Consider the following 19462-nt stretch of genomic DNA (forward strand, 5'->3'; position numbering starts at 1 on the left):
AAAAAGTTAAAATATTGCTTGTTAAAGATGAAGAAATTTACTTTTCCATATCAAAAACTGAAAATACACTCTGGGACCTGAAATGCTGCCAGGGTCGTTTTCTCAAGATGATGAAAGAATCCAAAGAAATTTCCTGCACAGAGTTCCACTTTCTTTGTGCAATTCTATTATTTGCAGCATTGCACAAACAGAACTGAGAATAAAATAAGTTTTTCTGGGTAAAACCTGGTCAATAGCTACAGTGATGCATAAATGAACAGGCTCCCTCTGTTGTTTGTAGTCGGCTATATAGAAGTCAACGAAATGAAATAAAAAGGTGTCATGTTAATTACTACAGTGAGCAGACATGATTCTAGTGCACAGATTTATTAACAGATTTGTCATTCTTAAAGTTACTTTTGGAGCAAACAGCATTTAAAAAAAAAAGTATGAAGAGTTTTCAGCATAATAAAACTTTAATTGACCGTTATGCAAATTATACTGATAGCTGCCTCTACAAAGCAGAATTATGAAAGTAATCTCCGTCATACAGTACTTACTTGTACGATCATAGGATTCATGACAAGTCCTAGCAATTTCAGCACCGAGCTCAATGTGATGGCCTGTCTTGTCATCAGGTGCTCCATCTGCTCCTAGAGCAAACATGCCTCCAGCAAAACAAGTCAGATGCCCCATCTTGTGTTCAAGCAGGCCGCCCTTCCACTCAGCGATGTAGGTCAGCCCCCCGCTTGATTTCCGAATGAGGTGGGTCTCGATGGCCTGCAGAAACACATGGTTTCACACCAAAGGTACCATTTGGTAAAACATGAAGGACAAAGACGAAAATCAGAGCAGCCTGAAAACTGTCTTACGGGTTGGCTGGCTTGTTTTTCTCAGTATTGGCTTTGCTTATAAAGCAAAATGGGTAGTGTGAGCTAACATAACCTCAGAGAAAGTACAGCCAAACCAACACAGGTTAACATACGTCAGTAATGATGGTTAGTTCTGCTGCAACTCTCTGCCGTTCACACTGTACACTTTGTAAAAATATTGAAAAGACCTAAAAAAAGAAATTCCATTTTAAAATTCTTTTACTACTTTCCCTTTCCACTTTGAGCAATTTCAGGTTAGGGAGTTGCACTTTTAATGGTGATGCTGCATTCAGCTCCCATATTTTCCATTTATTTTAATTCTGACTTAAAAGATTTGGTTATCGAAATAATTTAATGACAATTATACGTGAGCATACTTCATATTCAAAAGATCTGACTCAGTGTACTGAACAACGCTAGGCCCCTGAGTCTATATGGCATTCCCCAAAAAGTCCCATGAGTTTCCTCCCAGAAGAATTCCTCCAAAATTATCTATCAAAAATAGAGCCTCTTTGAGATTTCTAGAAAAAACTGACCAGAGGAAATTATATAGATCTCCTAGTCAGAAAGCCAGAAGGGGGTGCAGTTAGCGAGGTATGGTCACTGATTACAGAATCCAGCCGTGCCTCGTGAGAGGAACAGCGTGAAAACAATGAAGATGTTGCAGAGGAGCTCATTAACTGGAAACCCGCACAGAAAGTAAGCTGTTACTCTTAGGGCGAGGATGAACAAGGCTAGTACTATACATTCAGTTATCCATTGGTGTTCTGGTTTATTCTATTGGAATCATGAGATCCAGAACCATCAGTGAATGTGCAATACATACAAGAAAAAGAAATATCAGTATAGAGAAATTTTAACAGATAAGCCAAAATTAAAAAATAAAAAGTGTTAGAAAGTATTGACTGTAGTTGTTTGTTCCCATTTAAACGTCTGTAAAGGTTGTTTTAGAAGCATGAAAAAAATCTCTGTAAAGTAGAAGCACCAGCAGAAGAATTCTACAGGTTTTACTCATTAGGTTTTTTTTTTTGCACCAAGCACATCACCTTGAAAAATACTAACACTTCCATTAATATTAGTGCAAAGCGTTTAGTAATGGCAATTTTGTACCTGCCTCCAGAACCTATTATTGGCTCAGAGAGTGCCTCAATCCCTTTGCTTGATCACTGGGTACCAGCCAAAAAACATAAATAAACTGTAAAGCAGCAATAAATAATGAAAATTCCTGTACTTTAAACAAATCCCACCTAATTTATCCTATAAAAAGTAGAAATTAAACATGAAGGGGGAAAGGGTGGGAAAAAACAGTTTCTTAACACATCCAAACCACAGAGCCCACTGCGGGAGATGAAAGAATTAGAGAGGCTGAGTTGATGTCAAGCAAATCGAGTGGCTGCATGTTCCAAGCGCATCATAGACAGCTTTTCTGTCATGTTGGGAAACTAACAGTGGAATATCTGGGCAATGTTTTTTAAAATAATGTTATTTATAACATGTTTTTTTAGTTAGCCCATTTGGGTGTAAAATATTTGAATTGCTAATTAAGGAAGTGATAGATCAGGGTTCAAAGACCCTGCTGTGAAATGTCCTGCTGCATAAGCATATGAAATTAATCCGAAGATAGAAATAATTGGAAAACTTTCAGAATATTCCAGATTGCTCTTTGTATTTCTATAAAACTGATTTTAGATCATAATAGGGTGCCTTATTGTTCAAAATACACAATAATTTTGTGGGAAAAAGCTTTCAGACTACTTAGGCGTTGTCAAAAATAAACTACCTAAAGCCATGTTCAGAAACCAAAAACTTCATGCAATTTCCTGACATGTGATTTTTGTTATTCCCATCTAACCAAATCAAAAATACTGGTAATAGTTGATAACTGCACATGTCACTTTGCTGTTGTGTTAGAATTTATTTAAAAAGAAACAAAAATAGATTAATGACTAAATTAAAGTATATAGCAACGTTTTCTTTCAGTAAAGAATTAATTAAAGACAGAATGAAGTATTACTGCACCTGACAGAAATAACAGTGAACATGCACCTTTAGAATTATAGCAGGTGGACAAGATTTGATTGCTGAAGCTGACTTCTAGTACGAAAATGGGTTTGGAGATACCAATAAACCTTTCACAGTTTTTTTCTCTTCTAGCTCAAGATTTAATTTCAAGCTGAAAATAGATTACTTCTGCTTGGGAAATTTTAAATTTAATCTAATAAACTGATGGTAAGGAACCAAAAAAAAAAAAAAAGAATGTTAATTGATATTAATAGTTTCACAAAGTAAAAATATATGTTTCTAAATTAAATATTCATCTTTAGTAAGGAAAAATGTCTTGGTTTTTATAAATCGACCTTATTAAGAACTAGTACATAGGTCTATTTAAAGTCATTTTTATTACGTAAAGTTTTGATGTATCACGGACTCAGACTGCCCTGTCATACTTTGTACAATCACAGGGCTGACTGCCAGATGAGTGGATACATCTGTACCTATGTACAAACATAAACTTACATACCAATCTACTGGAAATTCACATAAATTGTTATTCAAATTTTTAATATTTTTGCTGGTTATAATGTAATGGTATGTGCTTCTGTGAGCAGCACATCAAAACATTTTTCAGTGAGAATTTCGCAAAGGTTGTGAGTGCCACCAGACTGGCCTGTACTTTCTGACAAACATTTATTTTTAAAATAAGCTTAAGGGAATATATGGGCAACTGTTTTTAGAATATATAGATTACAGATAGAACTGAGAAAATAGTAGGAGGAGGAAGAAATAATACCAGTTTAAATGAAGATATATAGGAGACACTGAACTTGAGCAGGGGGATAAATGAGAGAGCTGCGATCCCATACCGAAATGTTAATCGCTATCTGCAGTGCTGTGGACACAGTTCTGGTAGGGATGCTGCCGGAACGTATACTAAAGATATGAAAATAAACATCTTATAAAAGGAGACTGGAGTGTGCAGCGATAAAGATCCACTCAAATGAAAAGTTCCACTTGGTAGAATTAATTTTGAATGTCATACTTTGAAGCAATTTAATCTTATTTTGATATAATTATCTACAGACTTAAAAAAGGGAAATGTTTATTTCAGCTGCAGCTCTATTACAACTCATTTCCTACCTAGGAATAACTCCTTTCAAGCTTCACCACTTGCAGATCAGGTGGTGTCATACTTGTCACTATAGAGATTATTACTTCATTTTACCATAAGGAAATATTCTCAATATAAGCAAATATATGATATCTGCAAGGAACCAAAAAAACTAGACAAAAGTGGTCTTTGATTAGCTGAAAATACATTATTGACGGATAATTGTCTGGAACTGGTACAGTTTTCCTTTTAAATAAATGGAAGGTTTTTTTTACTGTTTTTTAGAGTGTATTTCTGCATAGCAATTAGTAATTTCTTTCTATGAAGGTCATGCAAAGAGACTGTGCAACAGGAAAGGCTGCAAAGAAAAAGCAGCTGCAATGTGTGCTCCCAAAGGGAGTAATAGCAGATGCTACCTGTGAATGACTGAAGAAAAAAAAGAAAGGATAAGAAAAAGACAGCTGACTTTAGATTGCAGTGGAACAAAAAAAGGAGAGGAAGCAAAGGAGACTAAAGGGAAATAAACACTATTTGCCAGATCTATTTAAAGAAATAAATTTACTGTACATAAAGCTAACAGGGCATACTGTTTAGAATGGTATCTGAAAGCTCTTATAGCTAGACTACCTTTTACAGCTGAAACAGTTCCTTGCAAATTTTTTGTATGTTCATTTGCCATAGTACAGGGCTCTGTTTACAGTTCTCACTGCCCAAAATGCAATAAAGCCTTTGATTAGATTACCTTTTTTCATCTTGTGGGAAATGATCTTTCTACAGAAAAACTGTAATAATGCCTGAACTCTCATTAGAAACAGTAAGAGCTCCTTTTGCATTTTGAATTCTGATTCAAGTGCTCCTTGTGTTACTTCTGGCATCTTCTCAGTTCACATGTTAAAAAATATGCCCTTGCCAATCTGTGATGCAGGAAGAATTGCACTGAATTAAAAAATTCAAAATTTCAAGGTTACAGGATTCCAAATTGCACGTGCGCGCAACATCCATTACCTGAAAGCAAAAGAACAAAACTGTCCAATTTTTCCCAGATCGATTTTCTCCCCCTTCTACTCTTTTTTCAAGGTAACATATTCTGCGTTCTCTGTTTAGCATCCTGTTTCTGAGTCTTTACACTACATTGCCAGCCTTTATACTTGCAAAATTAAGCAGAACTGGTTCTTCTTACTAAATACCAATTTCCTCAGTCTATCTCCTCATTCCTTTGGTACCCGCCCTGGGGTCACCAGCAGAATCTGCGTTTCAGGGAGTTGGGACCCTCTTATGCTACTGTGATAGTTCCTCTCAACCTCCAGGGATTGTGAGGGGTAAAAAGCAGCTTAAAACACAGTCTTCACCACTTCTCTTCCTCAATCCCTCTCTTGACTGCAATGCAAAAGTCCTTCCTTAACCCTTTTAGTTGTTTAGGGCATTGAACTGGATTACTTAGAGAGAAGACAGAGGGAACAGCCACTGAAGTCATATAAATGTTCAAATGAGGAGTAAAAAAAATGATCAACACAGCTTCTTTTTAATACAGGGTATTCTCTTGGTGGATTATGCTGGCAGGTAATAACAAAGACCCTTTACATAGTGCAGATGGAGGCTTCACAATAAAAATGGTCTGCACCTCTGAAAGTTGTTACATTCAAAACAAACATGCACCACAAAAAAGTTAACTCTGCTAAAGGGGCAGGGATAGCAATAAATTACAAACCTCAACCCGCAGTGTTCAACTGCAGTTCTACTACCTCTTATGCATTTTAACTCTTCTTATACAACAACTGTGTAATTATGATAAATTTCAGTGATTACTTCTACTTTAAGAATAAAAATCAGGCATTTTATTTTCCCCCACTCAAGATGTCACTGTAGCTGGAGATAAAACTGTCCTGCAAGTCGTAATTACACATTTCTATACCTTAATAAATTTGAAACTTCAAAAATACGATCCCAGCTCTAAGTCTCCAGGGTTTATAATGTTTGCTTTGGGGATCATTACAACTCTGCATGTTTCTTTACAGTAAAGCACAATAAATTATCTGAGTCCGTACTTCTAATACATTTTTCTTACTATACAAATCTTCTTCATGAAAAGTATTTTGACAACTTAAAGCAACAGTGAACACGGCAGAGATGTGATGTTTCCAGTGCTCCAAAGATGTAAAATGTTAGTTGCTTAATTTTTTAATATGCATGGCTTGCACCAACACATTTTTATTGCTTTGAATCAGCTACAAATCAGGTAGATCAGGATTACTGTGGTTTTTCAGACTGTGGGGCTTATAAGCTAATGGCCTGCTTTCTTGACTTTGATTTTCTTCCCTTATGTTTTCTCTGTTGAGCTGATCTAATGCAACAGATACTTTTCTTCAGCCATCTTCATAATTCATCAAATTTATGCTTTGCCGCAAATTGCAGTGTGTTCATTATGAGAAGTTTAAATTTTGCACTGTTCCATTATCGCAGCCATTTTGGAGATGGCAGAAAAACATTCAAAGACTCTTTTTTTAACCTTAATTACTAGCAGATTGTGTTTTCTTAGATATCTTCATCCATGTTTTAAATATATATTACAGGACCCATGTATCGTGCAAAATCATGCAAAATCATATTGTTAGAATAACTACAATGCAGTGTCTGAAAAAAGAAAGTTCAAGCTTGCAAAATCATATTGTTAGAATAACTACAATGCAGTGACTGAAAAAAAGTTCGAGCTTTTGTTACAAATTATTTAAATATTTCTGGCAAAGAAAAGTGGTATCCTCTCATCCTGAGATCCTGACTGCTTTCTGAACTTGGCTCTTCTAAGATCAAAACAGAAACCTGAACACAAGATGGTCTCTTGCACTTGTTTAAGCACAAAATAGACAAGAAACATTTTAAAAGCTGTAAGGCACGTAGTGCTTCTGGACTAACGACATATACGCTGACTATACAGACAAGCTTACATGTGAAATGAAATAAGAATGCTTATAACGGCAACACCTAGGTTTGTACAACAGAAGTGTCGGCAAGCCTTTAACTGTCATGACACCTATCCCTCCATTCGTTAAAAAGGTTATTAAGTTCTAGAAGAAATCTGATAATTTATTTTCGTCTGAAAAATCTGCTTATGTTTTTTTCTTTTCTGTATAGGCCTTACTGGTGCCCGTAAGAACACCAACGCCCTTGCACTCAAGGTACTAAATGCTGTCTGCTACCAGAAGGCACTCTTAAGACAGTGGTAACGGAGTAGCATGAATCAAATGGTTACTTAGACAAATCACTGTCCAAAAAGTTATGCTGTGTGATTTAGAAACGTGCCAGACTAAGTACCTATTGATCCCGACAAGCTTTTTGCTGTACTAGCGTTTGGGAAGGAAGGGGAAATCGCGCAGTGAGGAAGGCGGCTCAGAGAGACGGGACGTTCCAGCAACAACAGCAAAGCCACAAGCAAAAAGGGAGACAGTTTCTCTTGCGGGACTTGTCTTGTCAGTGTCCTCCTTAAACTGTTCAAACAACTTGATAGCTTGCTGCTTCTAATCACGATCCATAAGCATGCACATTTTTTATTAAGTACTTTCTATGCCCAAAATATAAAGATTGTGTAGTTATGAATAAATCATTAACGACATAAAAATCTGCAGAAGCCTTCAGCCTTGAGACTTCCCGTGAGCAACGGTAGAGAACATCAGGCCTCCTCCCTTACTTCTGATAATAGCGGAAGTTTATCTAAGAGGATAAAAAGGGATGACAAGTCTTCCAGATGCGTGGTCCAGTCTGTTAAGGGTAATGAATCTTGTGTTTCTACATAATACAGCTATTCTATCACTACGTGCAGAAGGCTGGTGCAGCAGTGTGATAAATATTTTAAACACAACAGCTGATGAAATATGTAAATCAGCTGTGCGTTTCAGCTCATCCTTATACATCTAAGTTATAGACATTCACTCTATATTCATTTTTAGGGGGGGTAATGTTGGGTTTACAGTACCATTTCCTTCTACGGATCAGCTCCGATTGCACCACACCACTTGCTAATGCGGACTTATCCTATAACGTATTTTTCAGAGTGCTAAGAAGCGCTGAAGTACTGAATGTTCAATTCATTTATAAACTTCTGGCTTTACACAATATGACAAACTAATCTAATTGAGTTGTTGCGGTTCTGTCATTGTTCGCATTAGTTACGTAATTTTTAAGATCACTATAATCACAAAGCAAACCATTTTAAACAACTTTAATAGGAACTGCAGTCAACACAGACCAACCACCAGACTGTCACCACAGTTAAATATATCCTTATGAAACTCTGGAGATAAAAAAGGCCTAGCTGCCAATATCATGTTTTCATTTTGCTAACAACACTTTGTTCTCTCCCTCATTTCAATGAGAAAGGACTCTGCAAAGATTCGTTTTATGTATCTGAAAGGCTGAAATACCTACAGCTCTGAAAAATATTCACTACCCAAAGCTGACAGTTAAATATTCCTTAAAAAAAGAAAAGAAAAGAAAAAACAAACACATCCAGCTTCCCACAGCCAAGTACAAACTAACTATATCAAGGCTAGTCTCAAATGGTAGCGACGTGCAAAAAAAATTTTAAATAAAAGAGATTCTATGTATTTTCTACGTAAATACTTACAATTCGGAGGCCAAAAAAATGGCTTTTTATTTCTTTAATGTCCACAAAATTTTACTACATTCTTTAATCATGTAAAACAGTCTAGCTTTTGGCAGTGCTGTTGAGATCCGGTAGAGAACAGCCGTGCTAATGCTTCACACCACCTATTCTTTTGGTATTTCCACTGTTTCCACCTCCAGGCCCATAGGTGGTCAGGAGATTACTAGCTCTCACGTGACCATGTTCTGAGCAATTGCTACCAGATAAGAAAAATTAAGAAAAATCTAGGTGACTGAAAATAATCTACCATTTCTAAGGTAAAACTGCAGAAAGGCAGCTGCTTTACCTCTCTGCTACCGCTGCCTGGCTGAACTAAACAAAGGTGATTGGGAACCACTGGTCAGGGAGTCTCTCTTTTTCTGCAAAGTTCCCCTGGGGTGAATTACTTCTTTCCTTTAGAGCTTTTAGATATGCCACTTCTCTAGCACTACACTGAGGAAGGGATGGAGACAGTGTCAGAGAGAGAGAGAGAGAGAGAGAGAGAGAAGAAATATTTAAGATCAAGAAAGTTTGCAGCAGTAGCCATGAATGCATGTGAATATGAAAATTAGAAAAAGATAACTAACCATCAGAGCATCAAGAGCGTGGGACAACCGATCGACAGGAGTAGTGGAAAAATCGCCCTGCAACTTCTAAAATGAGAGCAGACTCGAGAGGATTTGAGGCAGTTGCTTCTGACATTGCTGTTGCTAGACTAGGTTTAAATGAACTCAAAAGGTCCATTTTTGCTCTAAATTATCATATTATCTTACCAAAGCTGAACTACTCAATTGTCCCTCACAGATCATCTGTGTTAACCAAAGCAACAGTGGAATTGTTGCTGTACACGATATTTGCAAAGACTGAGAGTTTATTCTGCTACCAATAACATTCTCAAAACAGGTTAACATGACAAAGCTGAAGACATGTGTGAATGTGTGTTCTGCAACTAAATGCTGCACGCTTTTTTAACAAGTTTAAGTAGATCAAGTACTCTTACTTCCTAAATTATGGGAAACAAAGGACATCATATAAAATACTGCATTGCTTTTCAAAAGAGGAAAAAAAATCTTGTGTTAGAAATACATTCACTTGTCTCTGTGCACATGCTGGAGTTTATGAATCTCTCTAATTGCCTTACAAATACATTAAGATTATGCTCTGGTATTCAAAACAAGAATATCTCTATCCTTTTTCCTATTAGAAATAAACTCTTGAGCATCAGCCAAATATACCCCTTACTCGTAACAAACAGGAAAAGTTTTTAAATATAGCTTGACATCTTAATTATTGCTTTTAACTTAAGCCATAAAACAATCTACGGATGTTACAAAAACTCTAATAATTCTTTGCTTTTAACATGAGTTACTGAACAGAGTAAGAAATATTCCTGAAGCTTTAAATATTTCTAAATAAACTTCAGCTTTTCACAGTGAACGGCAACTCACCATATATTTTCATTTGTGGTTTCTGGACAGCAGAAGATATTGAATTAGGCATCAAATCTTTACGTCTCAATTTTAGAATGTTGTGGGTATATGCTGGACAGAACAGATAGGAATAATCATGCTATTCCCTTTGGTGTAGTCTTAAAAAGATTCTGAAAGCATCAGAAGAAAGAAAATGTGAAGCAGACTCAAGAACGCCCCAAATGTGTAGGCTGGAGTCATAAAGAATGACTGCGGCTTGCGCATACACTTAAATTGGCTTTAATTTAGACAAGTAAGGGATCAATAGCAAGAAAGCCAAAATTAGCATGGATTTCAAAACAGGCTAGTTGCTTCAGTGAAGAGCCCAGCATCTCAATTAGGCCCAAAGAGTCTGCAAGAAACGCCATGAATACTGCAGCCTCCCTGCTGTTTCTAATCTGAACTAGCTACATTTCAACATTAAGTTGTACCTCCACGTACACTTTCAGCTTTAGTACAGCTATATATTGGTATAGAAAACTGAGAACATGAACACCGCTACTCAGGACACACTGGAAGTCACGCTCCACAGCAGCGTGGTGAAGCCGTACTCATGCACATACTGATCATTTGATCCTGTCAAACACTGACATTCTGGAAAGACACGATGCCTGGACCATCTAAGAGCGATTAGTACAAAATACTAAGGCTAGCAGGTATATTACATCTAGTTATATATAGGCAGAGATCAAGCCCTGTCATCGATTTTGCTACATTCAGTGACTGCTCCTGGTCATGCAGTTCAGCTCCCTCAACTAACGGCTCAACGGGGAGAACTGGCAGAGCCGTTTGCTGGAGACCACAGCTTCCACTCCCTGCCGAGACCTCGGCGTGCTCCTGCAGGGGATGGTTACAGCTTTCGTACACGAGGAGGTTATTACCCTGACATAGCTAAGGTGTGAGTTTACACAAAGCTGTGCAGTTACCCGCCCGGGTGGACATACCTGGGAGCTCAGGGTCCTGCCTGTCAAACATGCAGCAGTAGCTGTGCGGCCGTTCCTGGCCCTTTGCCCACATGACCAGGTAATGCAATGGAGCTCTTCACCTAAGTCGCACTGCTGTACAATTTGGGCTAGTTCAGGAGTGACCCAGGCACGCTACTGACATGCAGCTGACTCCTTAAACTGCTTGTGATTCAACTGTCTGAGTGCTTGTACTGTCCTACAGGAGAGATTTTCTGATTCACCTTACTTCACCTCCCTTGAGAAGCGTGCTGGCCAGCCCAACACCTCCACTCACATCAGGATAAAACTGTTCCCGTGCGGATTTCTCTATATGGTTTAATTGATCTATTTCTTCTCTTCCGAGGAAGCAAGCCTACATTCAAACCCTTGGATAAGGTTGACAGGGGACAACAAAGTGATGCTATGGATCAGTGTCACCACCACCCATGTGCAGGCAGAAGAAAGCTCTGCTGAAGCCAGGAGAAGGTGAACCTTCAGCCTCAGTAAAAGTAGGCAAGTGTCAACCATCAAGACAATTGGTGATCTTTCACTCTTTGTTATGGGCTGGAATTTACTTGCCCCTCCTGATCCCCGGCAGGGCAGGACATGGCGTACCTACAGTCCTGGCAGCAAGGGTCAGAGGCCCCCGGTGTTAGAGATATTCCACCTGCAGAGTTTCTAGAATAGCTGTACTAGCAATCCCTCATTTGTTACAGCACATGTCTACATACTAGCTCTTATCCTGTCTAAGAATGTATTTAAAAGAAAAACTGGCATTATTACACCACGGAAAGCCTTCTAGACTAGAAGCAGCTTTCAGGTGGTTGAAAATGCCTGCCATAGTAAGATGAAGTGATATCCTCTTATCAGACACTTTGTTCTCGCTTTTTGGCTGCCAACCTAACGGCTGGGCTATTACAATATCATTCTTCTTATGCTATAGCCTGAAATGTACTCAAGCCTAATTTAAAAATCCACCTTTTGCTCTGAAGCTGAAACCATGTTAGCAGTGACAATGGGGCTCACTGAATTCAAATCTTCACTTACAAAATTTAAAGGCAGGATTTTTTTTGCACAGAATACACTCTCCCGCAAATCATCACGTGAATTTTCTCTCTAATGAAAGAAAATAGGCCCAATGAGTCAGGGTTGTATTTTTTTAATGCCATAACTTTTTGCTGCGTGGGAAGTAAAAGACGACTTGTGTGTCTCCCTAGGGATGGTGTATTTCCAGATGTATGTAAGAGCAAGCAGATATTGCTTAGCATTTCGAAGCCTTGTCTACAGCGGCTCTGTGCATACATACAGCTAACAACAGAGAAAAGTGCTGGCCCTAGAAAGCTTACAGTCAAAACAGATGAAAGGACGGGGATAAAAAGAAGTAAAACTATCCTTTTTATACACGGGAAAGCAAAGAATAGGGAAAATAGGTCATTTGCCCAAGACTGCAAGGAAAGCCTTAAAATATGGATTTAAACTTAATACTTCCCAAGTATCAGCCAAATGTCAGAAAAACATTATTTCTCTAGAAACAGTATATTAAGGAGATTACAATAACGAAGCAAACTGCAAATCAGAAGAATCATAAATAAAAGATCACACGAAATGCAAGTATGATAAACTCCAATTTTTGAAAACTTTCTCTCATGTCCAATTTAAACAATTGGCTGTTTCATAGAAGCTGGAAAATATATTCTTGTTGTAACAAAAGGTGATTGCACAGCAACAACCTTCTATTTTCATTTATAATTATCTACCATAATATATTGATCCCTCTTTTGACCACAATCAAAATTGACTGAAATAATGTGGAAACACAAAATAGAGGAATTCCTTCTTGGATATAGGGAAAAAGACAAAAAGTATCTATTTATGCAAAAACTGAGGAAAAAAAAATTGAACCCTTATCTGACAGCTGCATGAAGATATTTTGTTGTTGCTGCATATTTTATACTTTTCACTTCCAGTATTAGAAAAGACTGACTGTATTTCAGTTCAAGAAAACTGAGCTATACTTTAAGACGTTCTCCTTTCCAACAGTATTTGTCTCTTAAAGAAGAATTATCTCTGGTAGCAAAGACATAAATCTCTCATGCTGTCCCCAGAGCCTGTGTCTGTAGGATTATTATAGATTAGATTATTACGGCAAGGAAGATTTAAATATCTCATTTACCTGAACAGCATCATAATACATTTTCCTGCCTTCTTCATCCGTCTTGTCCGACATCAGCCATGCCTTGAGCAAATATTCATAAAAGCTATCCCCAAGCCCTCCAATGGACACGTGATCTAAGAAGGGAGGGAACAGATTCAACAGCAGTTTTATCTTCAGTCTAGGCAATAAAATACAATTGTGGTTTGAAACAGTGGCAGATTAATGCATTTAAACATCCTTGTCCTACAGCAATTTCGTAGTAAGTGTAATCTTGGAACCTGAGAAAAAATCTTTATTGGTATACAAAGAAAAAACTTTTCTAATTGATAACTTTTTCAGCAGGATAAAGCATCATATTTATTTAATATCCATATAGTGCCACAGGAGTTCATAGCAAAGAAAGTTAAGAATTCATAATTTTAGCATCTAGCTCATGCTGATTGTTTACCCCATATAAAAATGTGTTAAACTAAGTTCTTTTTATTTTAAAAACAGGAAACAAAGTAGAAAATGCTCTCTAATTTGACAAATTCTTTCCCTCGCAATTGGCAGGCACCGATTTTATTTATTGTTTTATTCACTAAAACTCCATTTAAGTCACTTCATTAAAAAGCCAATGTGTTTTAGCCAATTACTGCGGAGTTGAACTTCAGGTTATTTAATAGCATTTGACAAATTCCAGTGCATATATTTAAAAAAAAATTACATTTTTGAACATCTAGGTGGTCTTAGAACTCTGCAGTGGCTCTGGAGAAAAAAGGATATATCAACTCCACTACATCTACATGAGATATTACTATCACATTCCTTTATACGGCCCTATGCTTACTGTATGAAATGATCTGGTACTATAAATGCTGTGACTATTCAACTGCATACATTTAGGACTTGACACTATCAGCAATAACTACACGCAAGCCAGGCCCTTTGATGTCAGCCAGACCACTCACGTGGAAGTTATGGATGATCTTAGCTGCTGGCACAAACTTGCTGCTAAAAAAATTCTTGGTAAAATTTTAGTGGTCTATCATATGACTTTAGCATAGATCTTCTAAATACGTAAAATGTTACAACTATAAATTGTTTCTTTAAACTCCATTAAACTAAGAGCACCAGCTAAAGATTTCCTTTTCTAAGTTGATACTGTCAGCTAAAATTAAGGTACTTGGCATTTATCGAGTCTTCAAGTGAAAGGATTTCCAAGTGCTTCACCAGGACTACTGTTTAAAACCGTCCTTTTTACAGTGGGAAAGGGCTCCACTAATTCCATCTCAGAAATCAAGGACAGAGATGTGGGTACCATATATTGTGCAGCAAGTCAGTGAGTCATACAACAAATTTCTGGGCATGAGAAAAGGAGAACGCATATGGGGTGATCCAAGCTAACAGACAAAATGAGATGCAGATTTGTTAGTTGAGAGTCCATGGCTTAGCTCATGTTTCCTAACATTTAACTCTGAACTTAGTTCCAAAGCTATGCCTCTGCTGGTGAAATTCAAAAGAACATAGAGAATTTATTTTTAAAATCCTTAGTATTTTCTCTTCATGGAATACATCCTTTTGCCTACTGCGTGGATTGGAAAGCCATGCAAACGTAGAAGATGTACCTTTTTCAATTAAATCTTGACTACCAGTGTTTTTTTCCTTTCACTGGCCCGTAACATACAAACAACAATTTAATTTTCCAAAGGTATCCTTTCCCCTCACCATACAAATACATTGTATCATCAAACCTGGACTATAAATAGCTCTTTTTCCTCTTCTTTTGAATGAGATTTATTAAATTTCTGGAAAGAACACACCATTTATTTAATTAAATGTTCATGATTCAAAAGGAAAAGAGGCTTCTTAAAATAATGAGAACGTTCTCTATGATGGAAGGCTGATCTTTGAACAGCAGCATTTAAATGACCTTTACGGTTTCCTAAATAAATTACCATAGAAACCTCTGACATTTGCAAACTAAATAGCACAAGCACAGTTTCATCAATAATAAGCCCTGTTATTATATACATTATTGCAGTAGACAAATCCAATTGACGCATGCTGCAGCAAATCACTGTCAGTTTACTGTCAAAATAACAAGGACTAAATGAATTTACAGGAACAGTGGCAGTGATCCAGCAGTGTCCTTCACAGTTACAGCATTGTTAGATAAGTAATGTTCAGGAACTGCTCCCCCTTCCCCACTTGATGTTTGAGAGATAATACTTCTGTCTTGTACCAATTAAGAGTCTGGGTTTTTTTTTTTTTTTCTCTGTTGCAATCAGCTGAGAAAAAGACTAGAAAAGCAATCTCAAATAAAACACCCTTCAGGTCTTACGTTCTTGATCTTCTGCTACGAAAAAAGATCATTATCTTCAAGCAGAGCCAATTGAACTCAAAGAGCTGCAACAGCTAAAGATCAAACTTGCTTTTGCTGCTTCAGCACGCTGGGGACTGACCCACATCAATGCCTGTGTTCATAGCTTGCACATGCAGAAAGCTAATTTCTATGGCAATACTACATGCTATTGGAAAACAGAGATGATATAAACTTTAAGTTTTCCTGTGCATACCAACAAAAATTTTATGTGAGAGAGGAGTGCATAAGACAATAATATTAAAAACAGGAAAATGTCAAAGGCCATAAGACTGAGTTGGTATTGGCCTGCTTTAAAATAAATAAGGCAGAGCCACTAACGGTGTCAACCACTAGGAAGAAAACTACTCTCGTTCAGCTCACCAAATAAGTTACTGCGAGGCTGTGCATCTAAGCTTAATGCCAGACAAATAATGCCCCAGTTCAACCACATGCATTTGTTCACTCTCAGTACTGTTGCATGAAATAAGGTAACTGGATTCAAATTTCTACTTGGGGAAGTTGTTGGCTAACCTACCTCCAAAATGTTGAGTTTTTGTGGCTGATTAAAGTAAGGAAGTGGGTAGCTGAAACTGGTTGAACATGGGCTCACACACTCTGTGGGAGCCTTCTAACCGAATCCAGTGCCTTTTGCTTCCAATGGGAAGTTTTAATGTTTTACAGAGCCGTGCTAAGCCAACACAGGTAAGCAGTGGGCAAATATCTTTTAGATCTGTAAATGGAATTAATAACACAGCTCGTATAAACAGGCCAACTGGAGTCAAGTGGTCACACAAACTGAGTTGCCAATGGCCTGGTGGCACAACGACCTCAAAGAAGCCCCAAAGTGTAGCAGATCACTTTTTCTTTTAAATGAAGGGGATACTTCTAATTCATACAGGAAATGGCCTTAGTCTTAATGGGACAACGCAACCGAGCATCACAGCCTTTCTGGACTTTTTTTTTAATCTCAGAGTGATATACAGAATTCAAAAAAATATTTTATTCAGCAGAGCACTCGTCCTTTGCCTTTGTGAAAACTAATCTAATATATCCAGACTGCAGCCGGTCCCATATAGACTTCAAAACCTCACTTTCAGCTTAAGTACATCCTAAGCAAACTATTACATTGAAGAACTTCTTAAATTCGTCTCATTTCTGGTATCGTCTAACCAACTCCGCCACTAATAAACTCTGGAGCAATCTCAGCTACCAGACTTGTTTCAGACCAAGACAGCATAAACAGGCTATCTTGCTTGTTTTCCTTTGAACTATGTAGGGAGGAAAAAGGTTAAGAAGATAAAAGAACACGAAATCACGTGAATGGGATAGTGCTAGACTGAAAGTAGATAGGAAAAGCGGAGAAAGAAGTAGAGTCCCTAGAAATATCCGCTCCTGGACACTACTGTAGGCTTTCAGCATGCTATAACGCTGTTGTAAAGTATAATAAGAAAAGGGTCAGTGATCAGGATGGAGCTAAGGAGTTCAAGTGCTCAAAGCATTTTATTATACCCTTTCCCTTCTAATTTTGGTGTGTCTGATAATGGCTCCAAGGGAATTAATGCCATCACTGTTCTGTTCAGTTTGCTTCCTTAATTGTTTGCCAACAGCATTAAACTTCAACAGAACTCACAGCTAGTATCAACTGGAAAGACTTCTTTATTGTCCGTCGGGCTATGCTAGTCTAAAAACATGGAAGCTGATCCAAATAAGCTGGACATGTTTCCTTAAACAGCTGGTTTAGAGAGCATTTTAGACTCTTCCATAAAAGACTTTCTGGAAAGGACTTTGTAGACTACAAAGGTTACATATTCAGACATTTCCCCACTTACATAAGCCGTACTGAAAGATCAAAAGTACATTAAAATGCAGCAAATTGAATTATTATTTTAAAATGTGCAATAATTTTGTATTATACAAAAACTCAGAGATAATGTGAGAAATCAACAAAATACATAACAGGGATAGAAAGAAGTTAAAGTCTAAAAATAGCATACTGATATGTTCATAGTTCCGAAGAATCGGTCTACTTACGCTGGCCCCATTGGCCACTACTGGGATTCAGATAGTTGGGGTAGAGGCCTTCTGGTTTATCCAGTCGATTCAGAACTTTTCGAATGTTCATTACCTGTTAGAAGGGTACAAAACACTGAGCACGGATCTAGTTTTCCAAAAAATAAAACAGCATCAGTCTTAAAGTGCAAATATCCCTGAAAATAAAAATAGCATGACATGTGCTGTGTGTCACAGTACTTCTATACACTCACATGATTTTTGATAAAGATCCTCTCAGCTGATGTCACCATGTAAACAAGCTCCGTAAAACCTCCCGAGTTTCTGTGTCAAGGGTTGGTAAGGAGACAAGACACTAGAAGCAAGCTCCAGAACACCCTGCACAGGATACAGGATATCCCACAGGATACTGAAATTCATGGCAATGGTTAGGTGCCCTAACTAAGCGCAGCTGCTTCAGCATTACATCCCTCATATATCCAAACTAGAAATGGTATTACATATTAAGCCCATCACCTAGTTTAGACACAGCAGTGAACTGGAAAGCTGTTACGACTGGAAAGCAGAGCGCTGCTGGAACTGGGCTTCATGCAGCAAACCTGCCCAGAAAGAGCTGATTGTGCTCTGAGCTCTGCCCAGGCGCCCTGAGGGAACCAGCTGCACAGGGGAGGCCCAGGGAAACGGTCACAGTCCAGATGCTCTGCAGCTTGACTCATGCACTAGCACAGTTCGTCGCACAGCACATGAAATAATTTAGACTGAATTTTAATATTCACAGAAAAGGTAAATGGAGCAACTTGGGAGAACGAAGACCATGACAACTGCAAACCACAAATCTCAGCAAAGCTGTTCAGTCCTTTAAGCTGGTACAAGAGCTATGCAAGTTAGACTCGATCACTGCTTTTAGAACTACTAAAATTTGGAATATCAGTATTATTAGATTTTTAGACAGATAATGTGAATTTTAGATGGGCCAGAATGCATGTGTTGTGGGTTATCTGAAACAAGACTACAAAATGAAAACAAGTCCAAGTTGAAAAGTGAGAGAGGAGAGAGAGAGAGAGAGAGAAAGAGAAAGAGAGAGAGAGAACAGATGTAGCATATCAAGCACATACTATTGAAGCACCAAAAAGAAAAAGCAAAATTTATTGGGTGAGAATTGGGCAGGGGGGATTAACAGGCATTACAACTGTCTTGTTTTTTTTGTTTTGTTCTGTTTTTTTCTCCAAAGAACGTTTGGAGCACCTTTTTTAAAAGAAAATTCAATAGAAGGCAATGATGTCATCCTCCATTTTAAAGACAAAACTTACTGTAATGACAGCAAGGTAGTCATGGTCCTTTGCTTTCTGCAAGTATCACACATTATCTCCAATATAACATTCCTTTTTATTCATTTTTATTTTCAGCACATTCAGGAAAAGTGCTGACGAAAGCTCCATGGTCTGATTGTTTAATGTAATATTAACTTACAATACAAACAAAAGCGATACATGTTATGGTAAGTGCTATATACAAGACGATGCATCACAGTAACTTTTGAACAGGTCTTTGTCTCTAACTAATACAAAAATGTAAAACTGTCTGCAGGTATATTTAATCTCCTAACACATGATTTATCTTTAGAACATGATTTTTCCTGAGCAATCTAACCTTTTCGGCAAACAGCGGATTTCCAGACAGGTGGCTCAGGTGTATGAACTCCAGGTGCAACGTTCCAAACTCTGCCAAAATGCTGCTGCCACCAGACGCCCATGGCCAATTTCGACCAATCCCACTAAAGCGGTGGTGGAGGGAAAAGAGAAACAGAAAATAAGCATGAGCATGATCTATAAGGCAACGTTAATAAAATAAATCATGTAATGGCAAAACTTTATTTACAGCAGATAATAAATTTAACGTTTTCGATATTTGCCTAAGGTGCCACGCTTCGGCAGCCCTCTGTGA

The 19462-nt window shown here is 37.7% G+C and overlaps 1 protein-coding gene across 1 annotated transcript in view; it reads right to left on the reverse strand.

Moving 5' to 3' along the window:
- The window catches only part of MAN1A1 (mannosidase alpha class 1A member 1), a 145611-nt gene that overhangs the window by 10481 nt on the left and 115668 nt on the right, over positions 1–19462 (reverse strand). Inside the window, exons 6-9 of the mRNA XM_068938155.1 lie at positions 19169–19292; positions 17540–17633; positions 13183–13298; positions 540–759 (exon numbers count right to left, since the gene is read on the reverse strand). Of these exons, the coding sequence (XP_068794256.1) occupies positions 540–759; positions 13183–13298; positions 17540–17633; positions 19169–19292 (554 nt within the window). The remainder of the gene's footprint in view (positions 1–539; positions 760–13182; positions 13299–17539; positions 17634–19168; positions 19293–19462) is intronic.

This window comes from Struthio camelus, chromosome 3 (genome assembly GCF_040807025.1).
Source record: "Struthio camelus isolate bStrCam1 chromosome 3, bStrCam1.hap1, whole genome shotgun sequence".
Taxonomy (NCBI): Eukaryota; Metazoa; Chordata; class Aves; order Struthioniformes; family Struthionidae; genus Struthio; species Struthio camelus.